Source organism: Metarhizium brunneum, chromosome 1 (assembly GCF_013426205.1).
Source record: "Metarhizium brunneum chromosome 1, complete sequence".
Taxonomy (NCBI): Eukaryota; Fungi; Ascomycota; class Sordariomycetes; order Hypocreales; family Clavicipitaceae; genus Metarhizium; species Metarhizium brunneum.
Window position 1 is genome coordinate 2,269,924 of NC_089422.1, and position 22,867 is coordinate 2,292,790.

The following is a 22,867-nucleotide window of genomic DNA, read 5'->3' on the forward strand; positions in this document are numbered from 1 at the left end:
AAAAAATAAAAGAGAAATCGACCACAAATTGTCGACAGAGAGGCCCGTGACGGCGCACAGAGAAGTCGACGTTGAGGAAGTAGCAATGATGGGGGAGAGAATGGCGGAAGTGAAGTCAAGTTTGAAAGGTCGAGGATGGAGATGAAGGTCAAAGGGGAAATTGGGGGGCGGCGTGCATGGCGTGCATGTGGTGAGAGCGCGAGAGTGCCCGAGGACCTCTCGAGGAAATTCTGGTGCGCAGGCGCGACCGACTGCTTGCCCTGTGCATGTACATGCTGCTGCTTGTACTCTGTACCATGTACTCTGTACCATGTACTCTGTACCTGCCACTAGAAGAAAGCCGCAGCCGGCGCCACAGCACCACAGCATCCCAGGCCTCAGCACGCGAACATTAGAGAATGCCAGCGCCTGCCACCACTCGAAAACCACCCAGTCACCATTAGAATTAGTACTAGTCAGTTGTAGTGAACCACCAGACTTGGAGCCAGTTGACATCTGGGCATTCGGCGGGCTGGCGAGGTGCAGGTGCTGGGGCCTCTGGATGGGACCAACATAGGGGTATGTGCTCAACTATGCCCAATTGGGCCTAGATTGGGCCAGGGACTCGACGATGCTTGGGAGACTCAACGGCAAGGAGCTACATGGGCACGCTGATTGGCTGGTAGGTCTCTCAACCTGCCAATCCGAGACCTTGATGGACGGGGCTCCCAGAGGGTAGCTTGGGGTGGGAGATGAGGAGCCCATGCCACAGGGGGCAGTTCAGGGGGTCGACAAGGCTACGGGGGGTTCATCGGGTGGCAGCTTGAGCCGCGGAAGCCATCGGGGTCGCTGCAAAATTGCAAATCACAGCGACGGGTCGACGTGTTTGAGAGGGCAACACTGGGAGAGAGGGAATCGACCAGACATCAATTGATTGGAGAGCACGAGAAAGGGGCAATGTTGAGACAGTCGAATGCGATCTGATCAACACAGCTAGGCAGAACGAAGGTTGTAGTACTACTATCTTGGAAGCCGTCTGATGTTCTTCTTACCTTGTCCATCCCCACTCCAACGTCTACATTTCCATTTCATCAATGTTACTCGACTCGCCAAGACCTACTCGTAACATGTAAAGGGAGCATCTACCGTGACTGATGGAATGCAGGCAGAGTAATTTTCTGTCCACTTGTCAATTTTATGGGACGACTTTTTGTTTTGCGCTTTCTGTTCCTCTCTAGTCATTCTAGTCATTCAATGTCCCTCTGTCTCAGTGTTTCCCTATCCAGTCGTCTTGCATGCGAAATTCTGACACCCTTGGCCAGACCAGTGCCTTGTTCTCCTTGTACCCAGGCGCATTATGCAGATCGTCAAAAGCGACTACTTCTGCTGTCCCATCGCCGTTCTACTCCGTTTTGCGGCTCCATGTCCCGGCTCTTTGGCTTTTGCTGATGATGAAGCCTCGTCCCATCCATTGATATCTCGGCCAAGCTGTGTGTCACGACTGACGTACCCCAGCACCATCGCCAAGACGGGCTTGACGTGGCACAGTGAGGAGTCAATAGTAGTACTACATATGTACTTTTGCAAATACTAGTCCTTGCCTGTAGGAACGTCGCGCCGGTCAGCCAGGTCCCTTATCCCTATGTCCGTTTGGAAATAGCCAAGATTCATCGGGGTGGAAGAATCCGGCTCTCTGCGTCTGGTGTCCCCCGATATCGTAACCGCTGGCTGCAGTACCAGCCCATACATGGACTGAGCTCCTGTTCGTGTTCGCAGCCTCCATACTGAATATCATGGATGTTGGCTGTCACGCTGCATATCCTTAGGCCGGTCCTGGGTCATGGCAGCTCCGCAGTTTTGTTCGTTTTGCCTTGCTCGTATTATTGCAGGTGTTGCTATTACGGGCATAACTGCGGAACGGCCCATTGGGCTCTGTCTCCATGGTGGGTCGGATTGGCCACGGCAGCCAAGAGCAACCGTGCAACCAATGGAGATAGCTCCTCCATGGATGTTGTGACACTCACAAAGGCGGAAGCACAGAGAGGAAGTACGCATGAAAAATTTCAGACAAGAAACCCAAAATAAAATATAAAATAAAATAAAAAATAGAACGAAATAGAAATAGAATACATGAAGATTGAGCGTACAAGTAATGCCACAGTGCATTGGCGGCCATGATTTGTTTCCGAAGGGTCCAATCGTCTGGGAATACAGGGTAAGTGGAGGGTTGGAGACGTTAACAGCAAATTCAAACTCCCCCGTCTAGTACAACACATGGCGGTCCGTTCTTTGCGTGCGACTAAGAGTTATGCTTAATATATTGATGAGAGAGCCCCCGCAACATTGGGTTTAACAGATAGCGCCTCAATGCACATTCCATATTCTATTATACATATTCTCAACACCTATTGCCACTACAAGTTTTCAGCCATAGCTCCTACAGATTCGCCTGTTGCCTGGCAAAGAACTTCTTGGTTTCTGTACACCTCTCGCTCTTGCAGCTGGGGCATCGAAGGTTCATTTGCTTGGAACAAGCTTCGCCACTCCTCAAATGTGCCTTGGCAATATCTGCAAGAGCCTCAATAAAGACCGGGCTACCATTAAGACTGTCCGCTCGCTTAATCGTGTCCGTGTGACCACTCTCGCCTATGACTTCATGGTCCAACTCGTACAACGTCTCGATATGGTCGGACGTGAAAGCGATGGGTATTAAAACCAAGTCCTTTTGACCCTTGGCAACATACTGTTCCACCGTGGTGGCCGTCTGAGGGCCGAGCCATGCAGACGGACCAACCTGAGATTGCCAGCATAGGCGGTACGGGTTGGAGAACCTAAGTCGTTCCATGACGGCGTAAACGGTGGCGGCAACCTCGCCAGGATAAGGGTCACCTCTGTTGACAACAGACATGGGAAGACTGTGGGCGGAAAACAAGAGGACAACATCCTTTCGGCGGCTCTCGGGATATTCGGCCAACTTGGCTTTAATGTTCTGCGCGAAAGCCTCAACAAGCCCAGAGTGAGCTGGCCATCTGTCGATTACGCTCCAAGTAATGGTGCCCTCTCCGCTTTCATCCACCCTCTTTCCTTCCAGTCGTTGCCTCCACTTCCACAGCTCGTTCAGACTGGAACCAGTGGTGGAGCACGAGTATTGGGGGTATTGAGTAAAAGCAACAGCTCGGCCACCCTTGCCATTACCGAAGCCATCTGCAAGAAGTTGTTGGTACATTTCCTCAGTTAGAGGATCAGCGTATCTGAAAGCCACATAGGGCTTGTGGGGTGCAGTTTCTGGAGATGTCTTGTCCAATATCTTGCACATTTCGGCGCTCTGGTATTCGGACCATTTTCGAATTGGGGAGCCGCCGCCAATGGCAGCGTACTGTTTCTGAATCATGGGTGTTCGTCGCTTCGAGAGGAGGGGGCCCAAGTAACCTTGCAGTCGACCCAGCGGAATCAAATCGGCGTCGGACTGAGAATCGCAAATTGTTAGCAGGGCATTGGACTACTAGTGACGGTACGCCATTGAAAGTATACATACGAAAAGGCGACTCAGGAAATCGCCAACTTCGTCGGTCTTCGATGGCCCTCCCATGTTGAGGAACACCATTGCGGTTGGGCCTTTCGAGCCCGTTGCATCCTGGGTGACAGGCGGCACAGGCGTCGCAAATTGCCGAGTTTGCGTTGCAACTTGGGGCAGGACGAGTCGGGAAGATGAATTTCCCGATAATCCCCTTAGGAGCTGTTGTGTACAGATCCGTGATGACATGATCAATAAACTTGAATTCCAATGGCTGAGAACAAAAAATCACCCGTTGTGAAGAGGATGGGCGGTGCAAGTTCCAAAAAGCCGATGCTCCGAGTGTGGTTCTGCACTCGGGATCGGGAACGGACCATATTTATGATGCAAGTAATCCTGGCGCCAAGACAAGCCGGAACAGTTATGGAGGTACATAATTATTGCGGAAAATAATTATATGTGAGCAAGTTCCTTTTAACAACCTTCCGATCTGTCCAATGGCATCGAAGGCAATAAAATGTAATGGATCACGTGATACCGCGACAACGCGCACAACTGCGCGATGCGCCCGACCGTTGGGGCGCGTTTGCCTGGAGCTGCGACGGCGGAGGCCCACAACCGTCATTCACAGTTTTCAACGCGTTCAGCATGCTGTGTCCGAATTGTTTCGACTCGGATTAAATAAAATTGACTTAATAATGGCGGAAAACGGCCAGGATTGGAAGAGGGAGGACGAAGATGATGGCGATCAAGAGATTGACGAGACGGTAATATGCGCCAATACATAATTCATTCACTAGTCGTTCATGACATGGTCCTGACAATCACCTAGACATACAAGGCACAGAAAGATGCCATCATAATGGCTATTGAAGTTAGCGACTCTATGCTTAAGCCGCCGCCGCCATCTGATTCAAAGAAGGCGGACCAAGACAGTGCTCTCGAGGCAGCCCTAAAATGCGCGTACCATTTGATGGAGCAACGCATCATATCCAACCCTAAGGGTATGATGGGCATTCTACTCTTTGGAACTAAAAAGACCAAATTTTATGATGACGAAGACGGCCGTAATGGCCTGGGATATCCTAACTGCTATCTTTTCACGGACCTTGACATTCCCGCTGCGGATGATGTCAAGGTGCTTAAGAATCTTGTTGAGGATGGTGAAGACGACGACGAAGTGTTGACGCCATCAAGTGACCGTGCCATCATGTCGAACGTGCTATTCTGCGCAAATCAAATCTTTACGACAAAGGCCGCAAATTTTGGAAGCCGACGCCTATTCATCATTACTGACAATGACAATCCTCACCCTTCCGACAAGGCTGCTATGTCAGCAGCTGCGGTTCGAGCTAAAGATCTTTATGACTTGGGCGTCACGATTGATTTATTCCCAATCACCAGAGGTGATTCCAAATTTGACTTGTCGAAATTCTACGATGTAAGTTATCCACCTTGTTTGACTATCATGTTCTGGTAGTTGTGACTAATGCAGACAGGATATTGTGTACCGCGATCCAATTGCGGAAGCCAACAGCACTGCGGTGGCGATTTCCAAGTCGGGCGACGGGCTATCCCTTCTAAGCTCTTTGACCTCAAACATAAACTCGAAACAGACGCCGAAACGAGCCATGTTTTCAAACTTGCCATTTGAGATTGCGCCTGGTTTGCGAATCTCAGTTAAAGGGTATAATGTTCTCCATCGACAAACACCGGCCAGGACATGTTACATTTGGTTGGATGGAGAAAAGCCTCAGATTGCCGCTGGTGAAACTACAAGACTGGCCGAGGACAGCATCAGAACGGTTGAGAAAGGGGAGATGAAGAAGGCGTACAAGTTTGGTGGCGAATACGTCTGCTTTACCCCTGACGAGCAAAAGTCTCTCAGGGATTTCGGACCGCCTGTTATTCGCATCATTGGCTTTAAACCCCGCAAGTTGTTATCAATGTGGGCTAGCGTCAAAAAGTCGACATTCATCTTCCCCAGTGAAGAGGATTTTGTTGGTTCCACTCGTGTATTCACAGCATTATGGCAAAAGTTGATCAAAGACAACAAAATAGGCATTGCGTGGTGTATCGTACGGAGCAATGCCCAACCAACTCTAGCTGCCATCGTGCCGTCCAGGGAACCGTCTGATGAAAAATCTGGAACGCCATATTTGCCAGCGGGACTTTGGATATATCCACTGCCTTTTGCCGATGACTTGAGAGAGATCAAGCCTCCAGATGGAGTGACGCAAAGCTCTGATGAGCTGAAGACGCAAATGAGAACGATTGTGCAGCAGCTGCAGCTGCCAAAGGCAATGTATAATCCGCTCAAGTACCCCAACCCAGCGCTGCAATGGCACTACAAGATTCTCAAAGCTCTTGCTCTGGAAGAGGAAGTGCCGGAGACGGCCGAGGACGCCACTAAGCCGAAGTACAAGGCCATTAGTAAGCGAGCGGGTGGTTACTTGGAAGAGTGGTCGGAAAAACTTGAAGAAGATGCGGGAACGGCTAGGACGTCCAAATCGCTGAAACGGGAAGCCGATGATGAATCATCCGATCGTCCAGCAAAGCAAAGGCGCGGCGCGTCGTCAGGGCAACTGAATCCGTCTTCCATGTCGGTGGCGGAGCTCAAAGAAGCCATTACAAGCGGAGCAATCATGAAAATGACGGTTTCTCAGCTGAGAGATGTAGCCGGCTCCAAGGGGCTCAGCACGGCAGGGAAGAAGGCAGAACTGGCGGAGAGAATAGAGCAATGGGTAGACGATAACGCGTAGAAACGCGTAGAACTGTACTTGGGACTGTGCAGCAGTGTATAAGCGCACTAATATTCTGAACAGAGTTTGAATTGTGCCTTTGACAGTTTTCGACTGCTTTCATTGGTGACTCGAGCTCTTGGACACTGCATAAAAACTTGTGAGCGGTGTTTGACTGCCAAGTGACAATAAGTCTGCTATGCCAGCCTTTAGGAAGAATAAAAGAGAAACGACAAGATTCCGTGTGTTACAAAACACAACACGAGCATTTTACTCGGGCAGATGTTTTACTCCCAATCATTAGTTCCATGAGGCTCAACTGCCATGGCCACATTGCGCGCGAGCTGCATCTGAATCGTCACTTTGAAGTGCGACTGACAAGCAGAGCGCAGCCCCCACAATGGTCAGCTGATCGTGGATACCAACGCCAATACCTTTCAAACCACCGTGGTTGGTTGGTCTTGCCATCGCAAACACGCCCGACATCACCACTTCGCGTTTTCTGTAAGGAGAGGCAAAGCGCGTCCACTGGAGCAGCCATTGCGACGGCAGCGTCGTCGCGAATCCGTGGCCGCCTAGGTTCCGGCCGAGCATATTCCTGTCGCGCCACCCTCGCAATGGCTGATTTCCTCGCCAGCTTCAATTTTGGAACCGACAATGAGGTTGCGCCAAACGACGGCGCGTGTGCATCGCTCGACCACCTCCAGGGTCGCCTTCGCGCTCTGATTGAAGCAAAAACGACGGCTACCCGAGCCGAACATGTCAGCACGACGGTCGATGTTGCCGGCACGGCAGAGTTTGCTGTGGATTTGACACAGGGAGACAAGGATAATATGAATAACGTTGACCCGTTGCTTTCGGGCGGAGCAGAGGATACTGATCGGAGGCACGAGGGCCAGACGCATGTGTATACGGCCATGGATGTGCTGAGGGACCAGCCCAGCCAGGCGCCTGTGGTTCAGAAGGCTGTGGCGGAACAGATTGCCAGGGCTGCTGGTGTTGAAGACAAGAGTGTGTGGGTGTTGCACAGCTTCGAATCTGCAGCCCACGGGTGGGATTTCACCTTTATATGTGAGCAGTCGGTTCAGCATTGGAAAGCGCAGAACGAGGGGAAGACGAAGGATATTGTCGGGGAGTACACCAAGAAGGAACCCGATCCGGTTTTAATGAGTAGGTCACAGAGCTTGTTGCTTGTGCGTAGGGTGTTGATTTCTAACTTGATTTACTAGGTCGACCGGCATTTGACTGTAGAGGACGACTACTCATTACCTTCTCAAGAAAAGCCCGTACAATATCCGTCAAGTACAACCATACAATCATGCACAAATCTGTCGCCGACCTCACAGAGTTATTTAAACCCCCGCCCATGATTGGGCCGCAGAAGCCAGATAAAAAGACGTTAGCCAAGGCTGCCAAATTGGCACAGGAAGAAGCCGCCAAAGTCAGAAGAAAGAAGAACACGGAGCATCAAAGGGGGCAAGATGGCGAGCCTAAAGGGCAAAGAAGGAGGAGGAATAAAAAAGCAGCCGGGGAGACGCAGCAAGCGCACCTGTCGTTGGTGGAACAAGCCGCCCAGGCTTTGGATCATGCTGACATGTCTCGACTTGGTGAAGCTGTTGCTGCGATGAATAACGATGACGATGGACATGGTTCTGCCGTGGGATGGGCAACGAACCCGAGCGCTGGTTCTGCTATCAAGCCGTTGTCTCTTAACGTAACTCCGGAGGAGGCAGCGCGTCGAAAAGACGTCGCGACTAAGCTGTTGACCGAGGCTGGCGTGAGCCCCGACTCGCTCTCTACCGACCAGTTAAACATCTTTGCAAATCAGGCACCAGAGCTTCAGAAGGAATCCCTCAACATGTTGGTTACGTATGGAGCGCAGCGACTGCAGATCATCCATCCCAGTAATAAGGAAAGCTCAGCCCCAGTACCTCAGTCCGACGTCTCTCCGTCAGGTGAGGGAGCAGCCTCTGGTGCGAGGACGACAACAACAGAACTCGTCCTGGAAGACTCGACTCCAAAGGGCAAACGGAAGCGAAGTTCGAGACCACTTGGAAAGTCGCGGCTCTCTTGTTTTACATGCAAGAAGCGCAGAGTCAGGGTTTGTTTCCTTTCTTCATCCCTCATTTTTGCTCATGTTTTGTATGATGCAGGATGCTAACACCAAGGTGATGTAGTGTCCGAGGGAGAGACCGACCTGCTCAGAGTGCCAAGACAGCCAAGTTGAATGCCATTATCCGCCGCAGCCTTCACAAAAGCCAAAGCAAAAGTCTGATGCACTCGCGACCGATGATGCTGATGCCGATACTGAGGCTGACGATGACAATGTTGAAGGAGAGGCTGATGAGACTGTCATGACTGAGGCAAACGCCAATGATACTTCCATGACAGAGGCAAATGCTAACGCAGGGCAACAAGAAGCGCCCCAGGATGACAACGACTTTAGTTCGGACTCGGGTGCGCCATACTCCTACCCCCAAATCCCTGGGCCGGACTTGGTTCGTGATTCCGCGCATGATCTCGCCCACAGTTTCCATCAACAGCCAACACAGGCTCCTTACTTCCAGTCGGCATCAGGACTGGCACTTCCGCAACCGGACCCTTTGGATGACGCACCAAGGTCTCAACTAAATAATGGCATGACCCTGTCGGAAAGCAGCGCATATTACCCATCATATCCTCCCCCAGAACCTGCTCCTGTAACGGAACCACAACGTGAGCCTGAAGAACGACAGCCCGTTGAACCGAATATTCGTACCTCGAATCATAGAAGACAAGCTTCAAATAATACTCGAACAAATACCAATACCCAGAAATCAAGTTGGGCCCAGCAGCACGGCAATGATATGTTTATACCTACAGTCAGTCAAGCATCACCGTTACTACAACACGGCCATCCAGTGTCACAGAGTCCCGACCTCGCCCCAGCAGCTGCTCACATCAACATGGAAGACGCTGCTCTTTTGACACATGCTGCCACTCACAATCAGTCATACGCACCCAACTCCAGCATGAGGATACATCGTCCGACACCGCCGCAGCCGAAGTCTCCGTTTCTACCCCCGTATCACTCGCGCTCCGCGTCGCAGCAGAGCCATAGATCGTCTGGCATGATGCCGCATTCGAGATCAAGTGCGTTTCAAGCACCACCACCACCACCACCACCCGCAGCAGCAGCAGCAGCAGCAGCAGATACGCACTCGAATATCCGGTATAACAATGTGCAGAGCCGATCGTCAATAGGCGGACTGCCAACGGCACGATACGGGAGTAGTGATGGGGTGGACTCTTCCAACAAAATTGGCTATAAGCCTTACTCGTACCAGAAGAGCGGGTCGAGTGCAGGTACAAGCAACCACGGTTATCAGTCGCAGTCGTTTCATTCGCCAATGACGTCTTCAGGAATGCACGGGTCGTTGGCAGCATATGCTGGACTGCGACCTGGACAGGGCACGCCGGGCGATAGGCAGGACCATCGGCAGGGGCAGCATGGCCAGCATGGCCAGCATGCACAGAATTGGCAGGGTGAGAGTCAGGGCAATGGATTTGGACAAAGTCAGAGGCATGGGTATAATTGGGGGATGGGCGAAGGTTGGAACCAGGGGCACAACCAAGGACACTAGGTGGGTGCGTGGCTGGTTGGTTGATTGCTTGATTAGTTCCCGTACATGCTGGAATTTGAGGCCGGCGAAGGCTTCTGCATATTAGTAGGGATTGATTTTCGAATGTACTCTTAGCTTATACCCGTCATGGTATGATCCCCTCGGGGCGGGGGCGCGTCGTGGTTATGGTGACGCTATATTTATATCCTTTGACCTAGATTTACAACGGTATGGCGGTTATGCGCATTTTTTTTTACGACAGGACATCCGAAGTGAGAGAATCTTGACATTTTGGCCACACTTGAATTCATAGGTAATGTCTCGGGATAGTTGGTCGTGTTTCATGTACACGGGCACACACGTGGAAGGCTGACAAAGTTTGATACCAAAGCAATCAATTCTATTCAATGTCTATTGTCTATTACTATATATATGCCGACCTCCAGGTCTGCTCAACGCTCTCAACGCCGCGCCATGCAAAGCAAGGCAATGGTACACAGCATTACTGCTCCGAAGTGGCAAACTTGCTCAGGGCGCGCAGACGCGCACCGTAAAAGTACAGCAGCCAGATGCCGACGATGCCAATGACGCTCAGGCCGCCGAGCAGCGAAACACCCCTGGCGACGCCGAGGTTCCCGAAGAGCGGTTGGGCGAAGAGCACGCTCCCGCAGGCCAGGGCGCTCCGGAAGAAGTCGTTTGCGGCGAACAGGCTGGCGGCGTACTGCGGGTAGCTCAGCGGGACGTAGACGAAGATGCACTGCATGACGACGAAGCAGGTGGCGGCGTAGATGGTGATGCCGGCGGTCGGGGCGATCCAGTGGACCGACTCGCGGGCGGTCCAGGCAAAGACGAACAGGCCGACGGTCGGGCCAAAGGAGGCGGGCAGGGCGGGGGCGAGGCGGCTCTCCTGGACGGGCAGGCCGAAGCGGCGGATGCGCGGGTCGACGTACAGGTAGAGGTAGGCGCAGTAGACGGCGGCGCCGAGGAGGCAGGCGACGAGGATGGAGAGGAAGACGAGCCCCGTCTGGCCGAGGTTCATGTGGTAGTGGACGGGGTAGACGAGGGGGAAGGCCTCGAAGAAGGAGTAGTAGATGCCGTAGATGATGGCGGTGTAGACCTGGACGAAGAGCACGGCCGGGTCCTTGAAGGTGATTTCGACGGGCTTGACGAGGGCGTCGAGCAGGGCGGCGCGGGGCCCGAGGCGGCGCTGGTCCAGCTCCGACTGCGACACGAGGCGCGGGCTGCCGGTGCGGCGCCGGAGCCGACGGGCCCGGCGGAGGAGGATGGCGGCCCCACTCGTCTCCGGGAGCGCGACCAGCATGCCGAGGAGCACCGGCGCCGACGCCCACACGCTCTCGTACAGCGACCAGCGCCAGCCGCGCGCGGGCACGGAGAAGCCCGACAGCAGCGGGCCCAGCGCCGGGCCAAAGTAGGCCGACGAGATCCACGCCACCATGGCGTAGGGCAGCGCCGTCATCGAGTACATGTCGCCGAGGGACGCGCCGCCCGAGGCCAGGCACGGCGACCCGAAGAAGCCCTGCAGGAAGCGCAGCACCATCAGGCCGGCGAAGCTGCGCGCCAGGGCGGTGGGGATGGACAGCACCACGAAGAGGACCATGGTGGCCGCGTAGACGGGGTTCCTGCCGATGCGGGGGATCTCGCTGAGCGGCGAGAAGACGAGCGGCCCGACGCCGTAGCCCAGCACGTACAGCGACAGGCCGAGCGTGGCCTCGAGCTGCGACACGTGGAACCGCTCCATGACGCCCTGCGTCGAGGGCGTGTAGATGGCTGACGACGTGTACACGACAAAGGTGTAGAGGCAGATGATGGCGGCGACGAGGCCGCGCTTCCCGTTGCTCCAGTTCTGCGGGTTCTCGGCGTCGTCGCTGTGGTACCAGTCCACGAGGATGGTGCCGTCCTTTGTGAGCCGGGGAACGACGGGGATCGACTGCACCTTTTCCACGGCGTGCGCCAGCTCGGCCTCGAGGCGGGCGCCCGTAAAGGCCGGCGTTTCGGCGGGCGTCTTGGTGCGGTGCAGGCGCAGGGGCTCGGGGGGCTCTGCCGAGGACCATGACTGCTGCTGCTGCTGCTGCTGCTGTTTCTCGGCGTCTTGGCCCTCGGGGGTGTCGTCTCCGGCGGTCGAAGCGGACGAGGACGAGGGCTCCGTGGACTCGTCGACGACGGCGTCGGGGTTGTCGAGGAGCTGCTGCCACGGCGAGGGGAGCTTGAAGCCGGCCTTTTCCTCGGGGTACTGGAGGTAGCGGTTGGACGTGGCCCAGCGGATGAGCTGGCCGAGGGGGGCGTCGCGGATGATGTCGGCCATTGTCACGATGTTCTTTTGTGTCGTGGTCTGCCCTGGCGAGAAGCGAGAGTCCAAGTCAAGACACTGCGACGAGACCACGTTTGCTTGATGGAAACAAGACGAAGCAGAGTCCACCACGAGGCCGACGAAGCCTCTCCTCTTATACCCATCATGTCGAGTATTTGACTCCTGGCGATAAGACGGCACAACACGTTTGGTAATCCATAGCTCCGGAACGCTCCACGGCGGCAGATTCACGACCCTGTGGCTTCATGACCAAACAACCAACGGTTTCTCTCCTTAGCAATTGCCGCTTAGCCTTTTCCAAACACGGCTTACCAGCGCGGATCTAAGCTGTCGGACTTAGAAAGAAAAAGAAAAGAGGTGGGCAAGGGCTGTGTGGAGAGCGTCTGTGTGGATCGAGGCGCCCAATGGGCTGGATTCAGATGAATCTACGGAGTATTTGGGCTGGAGATTACCAAGCGGCCGTGTGACGCCATCTGTCAAGGCATGGGATCTGAATATCAATCTGCATGTGAACGGGCAGACGGAGCGCCGCCCGCCAGAACGTGGTCGAATCTCACTAATCAGATCGCACGCAATCTCGCCATCGTCCTGCTACTACGTACTGTGCTTATTACCAACTCTTCTCCAGCCCAGTCTAGCGTCGACGAAAAAAAAAAAAAAAAAAGGAGTGGCTGACTGACCCACCGATTCCGCGGTGTTGCTTTCTAATCTTGTGGACAGGCTGAAGCCGCTTTTGCACAATAACGGCATGACCCTTGGAAAACCAACACGGCATGGACATGTGTACTTAGGCTATTCGCGAAACCCGGCAATATTCATGTAGAGCGTGCCTCCTGACGCCCCCGGTAGCCTATAGTTGTCAGACGGTTGGTCTAATTCGACAAACTCACATCTGCTTAAATCCGATCTCAGTCCGATCGCAAAGTGAGAACGAGACCTGAATGAGCCATCACGCGGCGTGCTTGCCGGGCCTGGTGGGTTCGGAGGAATAAAGTTGGCGTTAAGCATTATTCCGACGTGGCTTGCCTCGGGCCACGCCCATCATCTCTCATACAACCAACACAAGACATGGATTCTATGAACAACGGGATGCTGTGCCCGCGATACCCGAGTGACGAATCCTAATCCTGTGAAACCAAAACCCTCAGAGGAACCCGGCGGTTACTCTACTATTATACATACATACATACATGGCTGTGGAAACCGGCAAGTTTCCCGCTGCACTCCCTGCCAACTTCCATCCAACATCACATCTTCAACTCAGACGCCCTCTTCGTCATTCTCATCTGCCGAAGCAGTCTCTCGACCAGAGCCCCCGTTTCTTCATCCTTTCTCAACTCATCCACTACACCCCATATCCTTCCGTCCTCCACCTCGGCCGCTTTTGCCACCAACACCTTCGCCCAATCCAGCCGTCTTGTCTTGGAGCCGCCCATCGCCACCAGGGCCTGGTTAGCGAAGCGGAACGCCAAGTCCAGCTCGCCAGCCTCTGCACACCTTGTCACAAGAGCGCCGTACACGTGCGAGTCTCGAACGGGGTCGTCATCTTCCGCAATGTGGGCAGTATAGTCCTTGACGAGGGCACGCGTGGTTTCCTCGTCCGGGCTGTTGATGATGAGCGTTTGCATCATGGTCGAGTTGGCGTGTTCGCCGCAGAGACAAGCCACATCGCGGTAGAGGTCCATGGCCGCCTCGGAGCCCTGTGTCTCGGCAAGGGCCTCGACTACGACGCCCACCATGGCGACGGGGAGTTGCTCATCGTGCGCCACGGCGCGGAGAGCCGCCTCTGCATCACTCATGAGCTTCGGATGTCGTCTAAGCGCTTCGGAAACGACCCTTGTGTTCCCCCGGACGATCCGTATGCCGTTCTTCTTCATGATGCACAGGATTCGGAAGGCACCCGTCATATCGCCAGATGCGGCAAACGCCTCTGCCACTGCTTCGTAGTGATACGCGAGAACCCTCGTCCGCCGTGACATCATGTCCAACGCCTCCGTAGCCAAGGACGCATCGCCATGTCGTGCCGCCGTTGCCAGGACATTTTCCACAATCCCGTCCGCCGGCTGGAAGAGAGAGCTCCTGACCGCACTGTTCCATGCAAATAGCGTGCCTGGGTAGTGAAACGCCGAGCTGCACACATCTAGCGCGTAGTACAGAATGCTTGAGATGGCCCTGTCCTCGCCTTGTATGCTTTTTCGCCGGTACAATAGTGACATCATTTCATCCACGAAGCCCAGTTTCCCAAATACCATGACAAAAATATCGAATACCCAGATAGCAATATGTGCTCCTTGCTCAATCATTTCGGTGAGCCGCGAGTAGGCCAATTCGTACTGCTCGTCGCGTAAAAGACCCAGGACGACGCTCTGCCTCGCGGGGGTGTCGATTGTGAACCAGAATTCCTGCATCGTGTCTAGTATTTCCTGCCGCAAGGCATAGTCTGGGTGGTTTGTCAGTGCCGCAAGTGCACTGTGGCACATGGCTGCCGTGGGCTTCATGTTCTGCGAGGCCATGTCGTCGAGGAGCTTGCGGATCCCCTTGACGGATCCCTGGGGGTCGACCATGGCGTCCATCATGCACTCGTATATAAAGGGGCTTGGTGTTTGGTCCCGCGCGGACAGGAGATGCCTGACGAGTCGTATTACTCGGTCGTGACGATCGATTTCCTGGCCGTGGAAGCTCCATCCTTGAGCATCTCGCATTGTCACAAGGGCGGCCACAATTTCTTCGACCGATGCCTGCCGCAGTGTCTCTTCGCTTGGTGGCGCCGGCGTCAACAGTCGCTCTTCTCTCGGAACCTCATGCTTGGTCTGTTGAGCAGCATCTCGCGTCACCATCTGGTTTTGGATACTCGCACTCGCACTCGCAGTTGTGACATGTCTAGCCTGCGCCAACCTCGTACACGCAATAGCTGATGGTGCTCTCGCAGTCGTCACAACTCCCGGAGCCCTCGAGCTCACGGCGCGCCGCAAAGCCCGCCCATCCACGGCTGGGCACAGGCAGCGCCACAACCCATCATAGATCAATCGACTACCGCGCATTGCGATCCATGTCTCCGTCTTCCGTACACTGTTTCGCAATGGTGCTGCAGAAAACTGTCTCCCGTGCTGTGAAATGCATCCACGCAAACGGTCGTGGGTCCGAGCTGCCAAAGCAAAAAGGTAGTCGCAGCTCTGGCTCAGGTTTCCACAAAGCGGGGCGATGCATCTCGCGGGGCGCCTCGAACCAAACATCAACTCTCATCGACAACCACCTGGAAGAGCTGCCCTTGACCACTCTACTTTGCAGCGCCAATAGACGCATTTCCCTTCCCTGCGCACCTAAACGCACGCCACGACGATTCCGTCGCTGCGCAACATCCCGCCATGGTTCGTCAATCGCCCTGCGCATCGCCGTCAACGCCCAGACGTGAGCTGAGCCATAGTACTAACTCTGCATCTGGACGCAGTTGCCCCTCAGTCTTCTCAACGCCGCCCAAGGGCATCCTATGCTCGTGGAGCTCAAAAACGGCGAGACCCTCAACGGACATCTGGTCCAGTGCGATACGTGGATGAACCTTACCCTACGAGAAGTTGTACAAACCAGTCCGGTGCGTCTGACCGTTCAAGAAAGCTAGGCATGGCGAGCAGCCAGAAGCTAATTATTGCGCAGCGCGGCGACAAGTTTGTTCGGTTAAAAGAGGCTTACGTCAAAGGCAACAATGTACGGCCCTTCCCCAGTCCTCCTCCGCCAACAGCAGACGTTGGGACCGTGCCCAGAATGCGGCTAACCGTCTCAGATCAAATACCTCCGCGTCGACGACGACATCATCAACCAAGTGAGCGAATCCCAAAGGGGCCAGCAAGGGAGCTTCAGAGGCGGACGCGGTGGCCACGGCCAGCCAAGAGGGGACCACGGCCACGGCGGTCGTGGAGGTGGCGATAGAGGCAGGGGCGGACGGGGCGGCGGTCGTGGTGGAAGGGGAAGAGGCCGAGGCCAGTAAAATAGAGGGAATAGGAATTTGGATTGCAGAGATGAAATCATAGGTTTAATACCCAATGTTGTGTCTGGCCGGGTCACTCTTGCGGGAGACTCAGAGTCAGTCAAGAGCGTGTGCTTCCATACCCGAGTCATTATGGCTTGGTGCCAAAGGAATAGATAAACTTGGTTGAATAATGAGTGGCTCGATCGGCAGCTGTCAATGTCTTGCGGTTCTGCAAGGCAGCCTGGACAGGGATTCTGCTGATATGCGAGCCAAGTCCCCTTATGTTGGGAGTTTGTGTATTACTAGTAGTAGAAATTCAAAAACGCAAAAGAAAAAAAAATGATGGAAAAGACACAATCAAGACGAATATTGACTTCATACTACATTATTACCCGCGTTACTGTCTACTCTAAGATTCAGAATAAAACAAAAGTATAGGCTCTAGCATTCCCCCGTTCCCTTGTTTGCTGTGCATTCTCTGCCCAGTCTTTGCATGCATATAAAGCACCTACTTGAATCAAAACAAGAACGTTCATAGTTAGAGAACTATTAATGTGCGCCATTATGCTACACCCCATCATACAAAAGTGACTTCTTCACCATGCTCAATGCCGCTTTTAAAAGTTGGCAACGGCAACAGCAATGGCCTGATTGTCGGAGTGCGAGATGGACAGCGCAATATCCTTCACACCGACCTTTTTGGCAGCGGAAGCAGCCTCACCATGCAGCTATAATCATGTCAGTCAACATTGGCAACTGAACAGTGTCTTTTGTTGGAGTCACGTACCTTGACGGTGGGAGCACCGTTGTCATCCTTGACAATCTCAATCTCCTTCATGGAAGCGCCTGCACCCTTGCTGGCGACACCGAGGGACTTGAAAACGGCCTCCTTGGCACTCCAGCGACCGGCAAAGGAGCTCTGGGGGCTGGGAGCATCTTTACAGTAGCTGATCTCCTGAGCGGTGAAGTTGCGCTCCAAAAATGTCTCATTCTCAATATTGATTGCAGAGATGTCTTCCACATCAACACCAATATTGCTGTTCTTATTGGCAACCTTTTGAGCCAGGGTCTTCATAACCTTTTCGGTTTCGGCAGCACGATCAGAGGTCATGACCTTCTCGGACTGCTTCATGAAGTTGTCAGAGTATCTGAGCTCAGAAGACTTTTTATCTTCGCTCACACGGGCGTCAGGATTGAGCAACACCTTGCTAAGCTGCTCATCAGTGTAAGGAGCCTTGGATTTGGCCACAAACAGGCTGTTGTTGATGAGACCGTTGTGGAAATAGCGGTAGGCCTTCTTCTGACGGGCTTCCACCTTGGCGCAGTACTGCTGGTAGGTATTCTCGTCGAGGGTTGCAAATAGGTACTTCGGATGAATACCGATAGCCTGAGCACCCTTCTGACCGAAACCAAAAGAGGTAACAGAGAAAGCCTTGATACCGTCTGTCTGGATTGAACGGCTGGGATAGACAATCAGGTCAAACTCTTCCATGACGGGATCAACGTTGTCGGCATTGCGGTTGCCAGGTACTAAACCGGTGTTGAGAACTTGCAGACAGCCATTCATCATCCAGGCACCAGCAGCACCCTTGGGATGACCAGTGAGGTACTTCTGGAAGATACCCATGACGGCGTTGCCCTTAGATCGTCCGAGATGGCGTAGCTGCTGGCAAATAACAGACGACTCGTTCTTGTCGTTGGCTTTGGTCGAGGTGCCGTGGAAGGAGGCAACGTCCAGGTCGTCAATTGTAAGACCCCAGGTAGCCAGAGCGCCGCGGAGAGGAGCAATGCTGGGATCGCTCTTCCAGAAATTGTTACCCATACTACGGAGCAGCTCCTTTTCTTGTCGAGTAGCCTCCTTCTCGATGTGAGAAAAGCGTTCCTGAGCATAAAGCTTTTCATCAAAAGAGGCATCCTGGGCTTTCATGGCATCGATCTCGTCATGGATATATTCAAGCTCGGATTCATGCCACTGCTTAATCTGCTTCTTGCGGCGCTCAATCTGGCGGCGGCGGTAGTTAATGTCGAGCAATGGCGAGGGGAATTTGCCAGCATGCTCGCGAGCAGTGGTGAGTACACCTTGGCCAGGAGCAGGCACAGAGCGACCAATCTTGTCAGAAGCAGTAGTGGTGAGAGCCAGGACACCATAGATAGGAACACCCATGTCCAGAGCGAGCTGGGCAGTCATGATGACCTGGATGCCGCAACCTTGGGACTCCATGAAGCCGTTACGGGTAGTTGTGGTGGGACGAGACATTTCCTTGGGAGTTCGGCCGTGGTTGAACTCGTCTACAGTGTTGCTGGTGGCCTTCATATTAGCGAATTCGTAGGAACCTTCTTCGCCAAAGTCATCGAAACCACCGACAAAGCACACACGAGCCTTGCCCTCCATAATGGTTTCATAACCAACATCGACGGATTCGACAGCGGTGGCGCAAGCACCGACAGGAGTCTTGATGGGACCAGAGGAAGAAATAAGCAACATGTTCACCCAGGCAGCCATTGTGTTGATGAAAGACTCCTGAAGAATGTCGTTCTGAAGAGGCTTGTCCAGGAAGCGATCTTTGTGCATGCCTCGCAGAGCAGCTGAACCACCCATACCGGAACCAACACAGTTACCAACCTCCGAAACGTGGACATACTTGTAGAATTCATAGGGGTCAGTGATACCGGCCGATAATAGAGCCTCGGCAGTAGACACAAGAAGGAAGAGAGTGACAGGGTCGACTTGAGAAATAATGTCTTCGGGAATTCCATATCGCTTGGGGTCCCAACCGGTGGGGATTTGACCGGCAACGAGACGGTCAAAGCGGAGAGCCTTGGGGATCCAGAGAGAAGCCCCCTTCCTCATGCGAACAATATACTCGCCACTGTCAGGAATTTCAAAGATTTCAACCTTGTCGCCGTGCTCACGCTTGAACTCCTCGGCAGTCTCCTTGGAGGCTTCAAAAGGCTCCAGGTCTTCCTCAATGACAACTTCGTGAAGCAGCTGCTTTTGGTTGGGATCGTAGCCTTCAAAGAGTTCAGGCTCAATCAAACGGATACCAGAGTGCTCCAAAATGTGCTTCTCGTACTTCTGCTTAATGTCCTTGTCGTCAACAGGCTCACCAGACTTGGCATCGACCCAGCCAGAGTAAGGTTTGCCCTTGATGGCACCATTGTGGTTGCGAATGAGACCCATGATCCAAGCCATTTCGACGCAGCCCTCGAGGGAGAACTCTCCGTATGCCTCCATTTCCCATCGGGTACGAGAATTACCCCAAGGGCCGACTTCGGCAAAACCGGTAACAACAACCACCTTGTCCAGGTCGACCATGCCCCTGAGCTTATCGTTGAGAGGAGAAACATCGTTCTTCCAGTCAGGCAAGGGGGGGAAGTCAAACTTGATATTGGCGCGTGGTGCAATCGTCTTCTTCTTATATAGGACCTCGGAGTCGGCACCATTGACGATAGAGTTCTCGATGGCGCTTTCCTTTGAGACAGCCCTCCGAATTTCGCTAGTCTCCATAATGTCCTTGCGTAGCTTGGTCATAGCCTCGTTGAGGTTGGGGATAAACTGCAGGCCGCCGTTGAGATCAGCGAAGACTGGCTCTGCTTGGCAGAGATCGACAATGGTCGGTGACATGAGACCAAGCAGGTTGAAGGCCATTTCTTGCTGAGAGAAAGTGCGGACACCGAAAGCCTCAACGCCCTCAGCAACAATGTTGTTGCCAGACATGAGCCCAGTTCCACGAGTCCAGCCAATGACGGCACCACAAACAGTAAGGTAGTTGGCCCAGCTCTCAGAGTACCAACGATTAAAGAGGGTCTCAAGAGCAAGCTTGGATTCCGAATAGAGACCGTCGTTACCAAATGTACCGTGGTTAGGGGATAGAGGAAGGACAACCTGAGCTGGACGAGTCTCAAAGCCACGCTCAGCTTTTTGAGTCTTGACGCAACCCAAAAGGCGGATGAGATTAGTGAGCATGATTCTGTGAGCTAGTTCAGAGCGGGAGTCAATGCCATCGATCTGGCGCCCAGCCTCGGAAATGGCAGCAAAAGGAACAATGTAGTCAAGGTCCCATCCGAGACCATTCTTTGGATCATAAATATACTCAACAAGAGCCTCCACATCCTGCTTGCTGCCCTGGTTAAATGGGACTACAACAATCTGAGAGCCACGAGATCCGTATCGGGAGTACATAGACTGGTAGTACTCGGTGACCTCGCGAGAGAATCGGCTGGTGGTCACTACGACCTTGGCACCACCGCTGATGAGGCCTTGCAGGACTTCAGCACCAATTGATCCAGCACCAGCACCCGTCATGAGGACATGCTTGCCGTGGTAAGTTACACCATCCTTGGCGCTATCCTCAAGACAGTTAAGGTAGACAGCGGTGAGCTTCTTGCTGTAGTCCCAGCCGTGGAGAGTCTTACGCTTGAGGTGGAGGAAGGGAATGGTCTCAACCTTGCCCTTGTTCTGGCTAGTGCCACGGAGGCCACTCTTCTTGCCCTTATTTGTCTCCTTGGGTAAGATCTGACTCTCATTCATGGCAAGAGAGCGCAGGACGTCGCCATACAAGCTCTTGATCTCAAGCTGAGATGTCTTCGACATCTTGTGCTGCTGCTTGATGAGCTTGTAGATGCGCTGGAGGTCGTTCTGAACCTTGGTACGGTTGCCATACTCAGAGATTTTGCCACCCTCGGCCATTTGCTGAACATAGTGCTCGAGCTTGCGGCAACTGGCGCGGGGAACTTCCTCGTAGTTGAGATTGCCACGAGCGTCGACCGTCGTACGGGGACCAGTTGGAACGGCAACATCCTTGTATACCGGAGAGACGTCCAAGACCTCCTTGCAGTTCTCAATAAGCATCTGCCCTAGCTCCTTGGCGAGCTTGTATGTCTCTCCGCGGTCGGTGGGACAGTTATCAATGTGGTACTGCATGAAGTCCAAGAGTTTGGGGTTGGAGCGGTTCATGATGCGGATACACTGGCTGACAATCTCACGGTCGATGACCTGAAGGCGACCGAAAATGATGTCGAAGTACATGCTAAGAGCATCCTGACGAGCCCAGTTCCAAGAAGAATCGTAGGTACGGGCCTTGAGAGGGCTAAATACGGGTTCAATACCGGCGGCGTAGAAATCACCATGTTCAGCGGTCCACAGGTCAAGCTGGGCCTGGAGAACCTTTTCAGATTTCTGCGAATTAATAGCAGCCTTGTCGCCGGATCGAAGATCCATCTTTAGATAGCGGGCAAACAGCTCAAGTTGCTGTTTGAACAGAGCCCGCTGGTCCTTGGTCAGAGCATCAATTGCAGCAGGATCCATCATCATGCCGGCACCGGCACCGCCAGCGGGACCGGAAGATGAAGTGCTAGTCAAGCTGATCCCAGCATTGGCAGCATATTTCTGGGTAACATCGTCAAGGAAGGCCTTGGCATCGCCTTCAGATCCAAGACGAGCAGCAGGCTCCATGGTTAGCGCCAACAGCAAGGCGCCATCCTGACGACCAGCCCCCAAGCCCCATCTTGTCTCCAAGTACTTGCGAGCAGCTGTGATGTTGAAACCACCAGGCATCTTGGAAGATATTAATCTTGCAATCAAGGACTGAGACTGCTTGCCCAGGTTGCCATCGAAAGTTGCCTGCATGGAGGCACCAAGTTCGTCTAGTGGGGTATCTTCCGGCTTTTCGGGGGTCGAACCGAATTCTTTGCCCAGATCACCGAGGATTTCATTTTGCAGCGTAGATTTGCCTATTCAAAAAATGTTAGCGTTTGGGGGAACTGGAGTTGCGCAGTCATTTTTCGGCGTAAGGAATGCCGCGTATTCCAAGGGTACATACCGCCAACAAGGTCCTTGATTGCTTTGCTCAACGGGACCTCCAAAAAAGGCTTCTTCAATTTCTGAGCAATCAAAGTGCGTACGATATCAATGGCCTGAACGGGCTCATCAGGAACCTGAGCAGCAGGGCCGGAGCTTGGCGGAGCAGCAGCGGCGGCAACAGGCGCAGGAGCAGCGGCAGGAGAACTAGCATCTGCAGCTGGAGCACTTGAGCCAGCAACAGGTTCAGGCTCCTCCTCGACAGGATCAACGTCATAGTAGATTTCTTTTGCATCCTTGTTATAGCAAAGAATTTGTCGCTGAACGGATTTGGCAGCATCGTAAGACTCGTACTTGGATGCCAGAGTACGTTTGGCCATAACGCCGAGGGTGTCGGCAGGACCAACCTCGACGATACGCTCTGCCGTCCTCTCGGCGAGGAACACGTCCTGGGTCTCAATCCATCTCACAGGCGAGGCGAACTGGTATGCCAAAAGCTCAACGAGCAGAGTATGAGCAAGCTCCTGCTCGACTTCGGGCCGCATGGTGACGGATTTAGAGATGTGTATGTGTTTGTCTTCGAGAGTTTTGAGCCGGCCGTGAGAGGCGTGAGTGTATCTAATAGCTAATCTTAATGGGTAGCCACTATTCAGTTCGCAACGGAGACGCCTTTGGCCTACGAATTGTCGGCAGGGTCGTGTGGTAAATTTGGTTTTTGAGAGGAGCTGTTAGGCGGGAGCTCCTGAGTTGTTGCGGAAGGTCTCTGAGGGAAGGAAAATAGGTCACAGAATTAAAACGGTAAAGAGGGTAAATCAGACGTTGCCAATGTCTCCCTATCCAGTGAGAACGCTCAACAGGATTCGCGAAGGAAGAATCTCAGAACAGAACCAGGCATGAGGAGAGATGAAGGTATGCGCAAAGAGAGGTAGAGAAGGAGG

The 22,867-nt window shown here is 53.5% G+C and overlaps 7 protein-coding genes across 7 annotated transcripts; 3 read left to right on the forward strand and 4 right to left on the reverse strand.

Annotated features, from left to right (window-relative positions):
• Window positions 1-2,416: 2,416 nt before the first annotated feature.
• Window positions 2,417-3,583, reverse strand: fech (Ferrochelatase; the record flags this gene model as incomplete). The annotated part of the gene is made up of 2 exons (XM_014694317.1): window positions 2,417-3,445; window positions 3,515-3,583. 2 exons carry the CDS (start codon window positions 3,581-3,583, stop codon window positions 2,417-2,419), a joined length of 1,098 nt encoding a protein of 365 aa, XP_014549803.1.
• Window positions 3,584-4,191: 608 nt separating this feature from the next.
• On the forward strand, window positions 4,192-6,255 carry mus-51 (ATP-dependent DNA helicase II subunit 1; the record flags this gene model as incomplete). The annotated part of the gene is made up of 3 exons (XM_014694316.1): window positions 4,192-4,260; window positions 4,326-4,934; window positions 4,993-6,255. 3 exons carry the CDS (start codon window positions 4,192-4,194, stop codon window positions 6,253-6,255), a joined length of 1,941 nt encoding a protein of 646 aa, XP_014549802.1.
• A 596-nt stretch (window positions 6,256-6,851) lies between these two features.
• On the forward strand, window positions 6,852-9,857 carry G6M90_00g007090 (uncharacterized protein; the record flags this gene model as incomplete). The annotated part of the gene is made up of 3 exons (XM_014694315.1): window positions 6,852-7,404; window positions 7,464-8,335; window positions 8,412-9,857. 3 exons carry the CDS (start codon window positions 6,852-6,854, stop codon window positions 9,855-9,857), a joined length of 2,871 nt encoding a protein of 956 aa, XP_014549801.1.
• A 481-nt stretch (window positions 9,858-10,338) lies between these two features.
• mfs1_1 (Transporter) lies at window positions 10,339-12,159 on the reverse strand (the record flags this gene model as incomplete). The annotated part of the gene is made up of 1 exon (XM_014694314.1): window positions 10,339-12,159. The coding sequence occupies one exon, from the start codon at window positions 12,157-12,159 to the stop codon at window positions 10,339-10,341; it is 1,821 nt and encodes a 606-aa protein (XP_014549800.1).
• Window positions 12,160-13,412: 1,253 nt separating this feature from the next.
• Window positions 13,413-15,206, reverse strand: G6M90_00g007110 (uncharacterized protein; the record flags this gene model as incomplete). The annotated part of the gene is made up of 1 exon (XM_014694313.1): window positions 13,413-15,206. One exon carries the CDS (start codon window positions 15,204-15,206, stop codon window positions 13,413-13,415), a length of 1,794 nt encoding a protein of 597 aa, XP_014549799.1.
• Window positions 15,207-15,530: 324 nt separating this feature from the next.
• Window positions 15,531-16,147, forward strand: G6M90_00g007120 (uncharacterized protein; the record flags this gene model as incomplete). Its single annotated transcript, XM_014694312.1, has 4 exons — window positions 15,531-15,533; window positions 15,614-15,754; window positions 15,817-15,867; window positions 15,944-16,147. The coding sequence occupies 4 exons, from the start codon at window positions 15,531-15,533 to the stop codon at window positions 16,145-16,147; spliced, it is 399 nt and encodes a 132-aa protein (XP_014549798.1).
• A 599-nt stretch (window positions 16,148-16,746) lies between these two features.
• Window positions 16,747-22,474, reverse strand: FAS2 (Fatty acid synthase subunit alpha; the record flags this gene model as incomplete). Its single annotated transcript, XM_014694311.1, has 3 exons — window positions 16,747-16,857; window positions 16,917-21,862; window positions 21,952-22,474. The coding sequence occupies 3 exons, from the start codon at window positions 22,472-22,474 to the stop codon at window positions 16,747-16,749; spliced, it is 5,580 nt and encodes a 1,859-aa protein (XP_014549797.1).
• Between the last annotated feature and the right edge of the window lie 393 nt (window positions 22,475-22,867).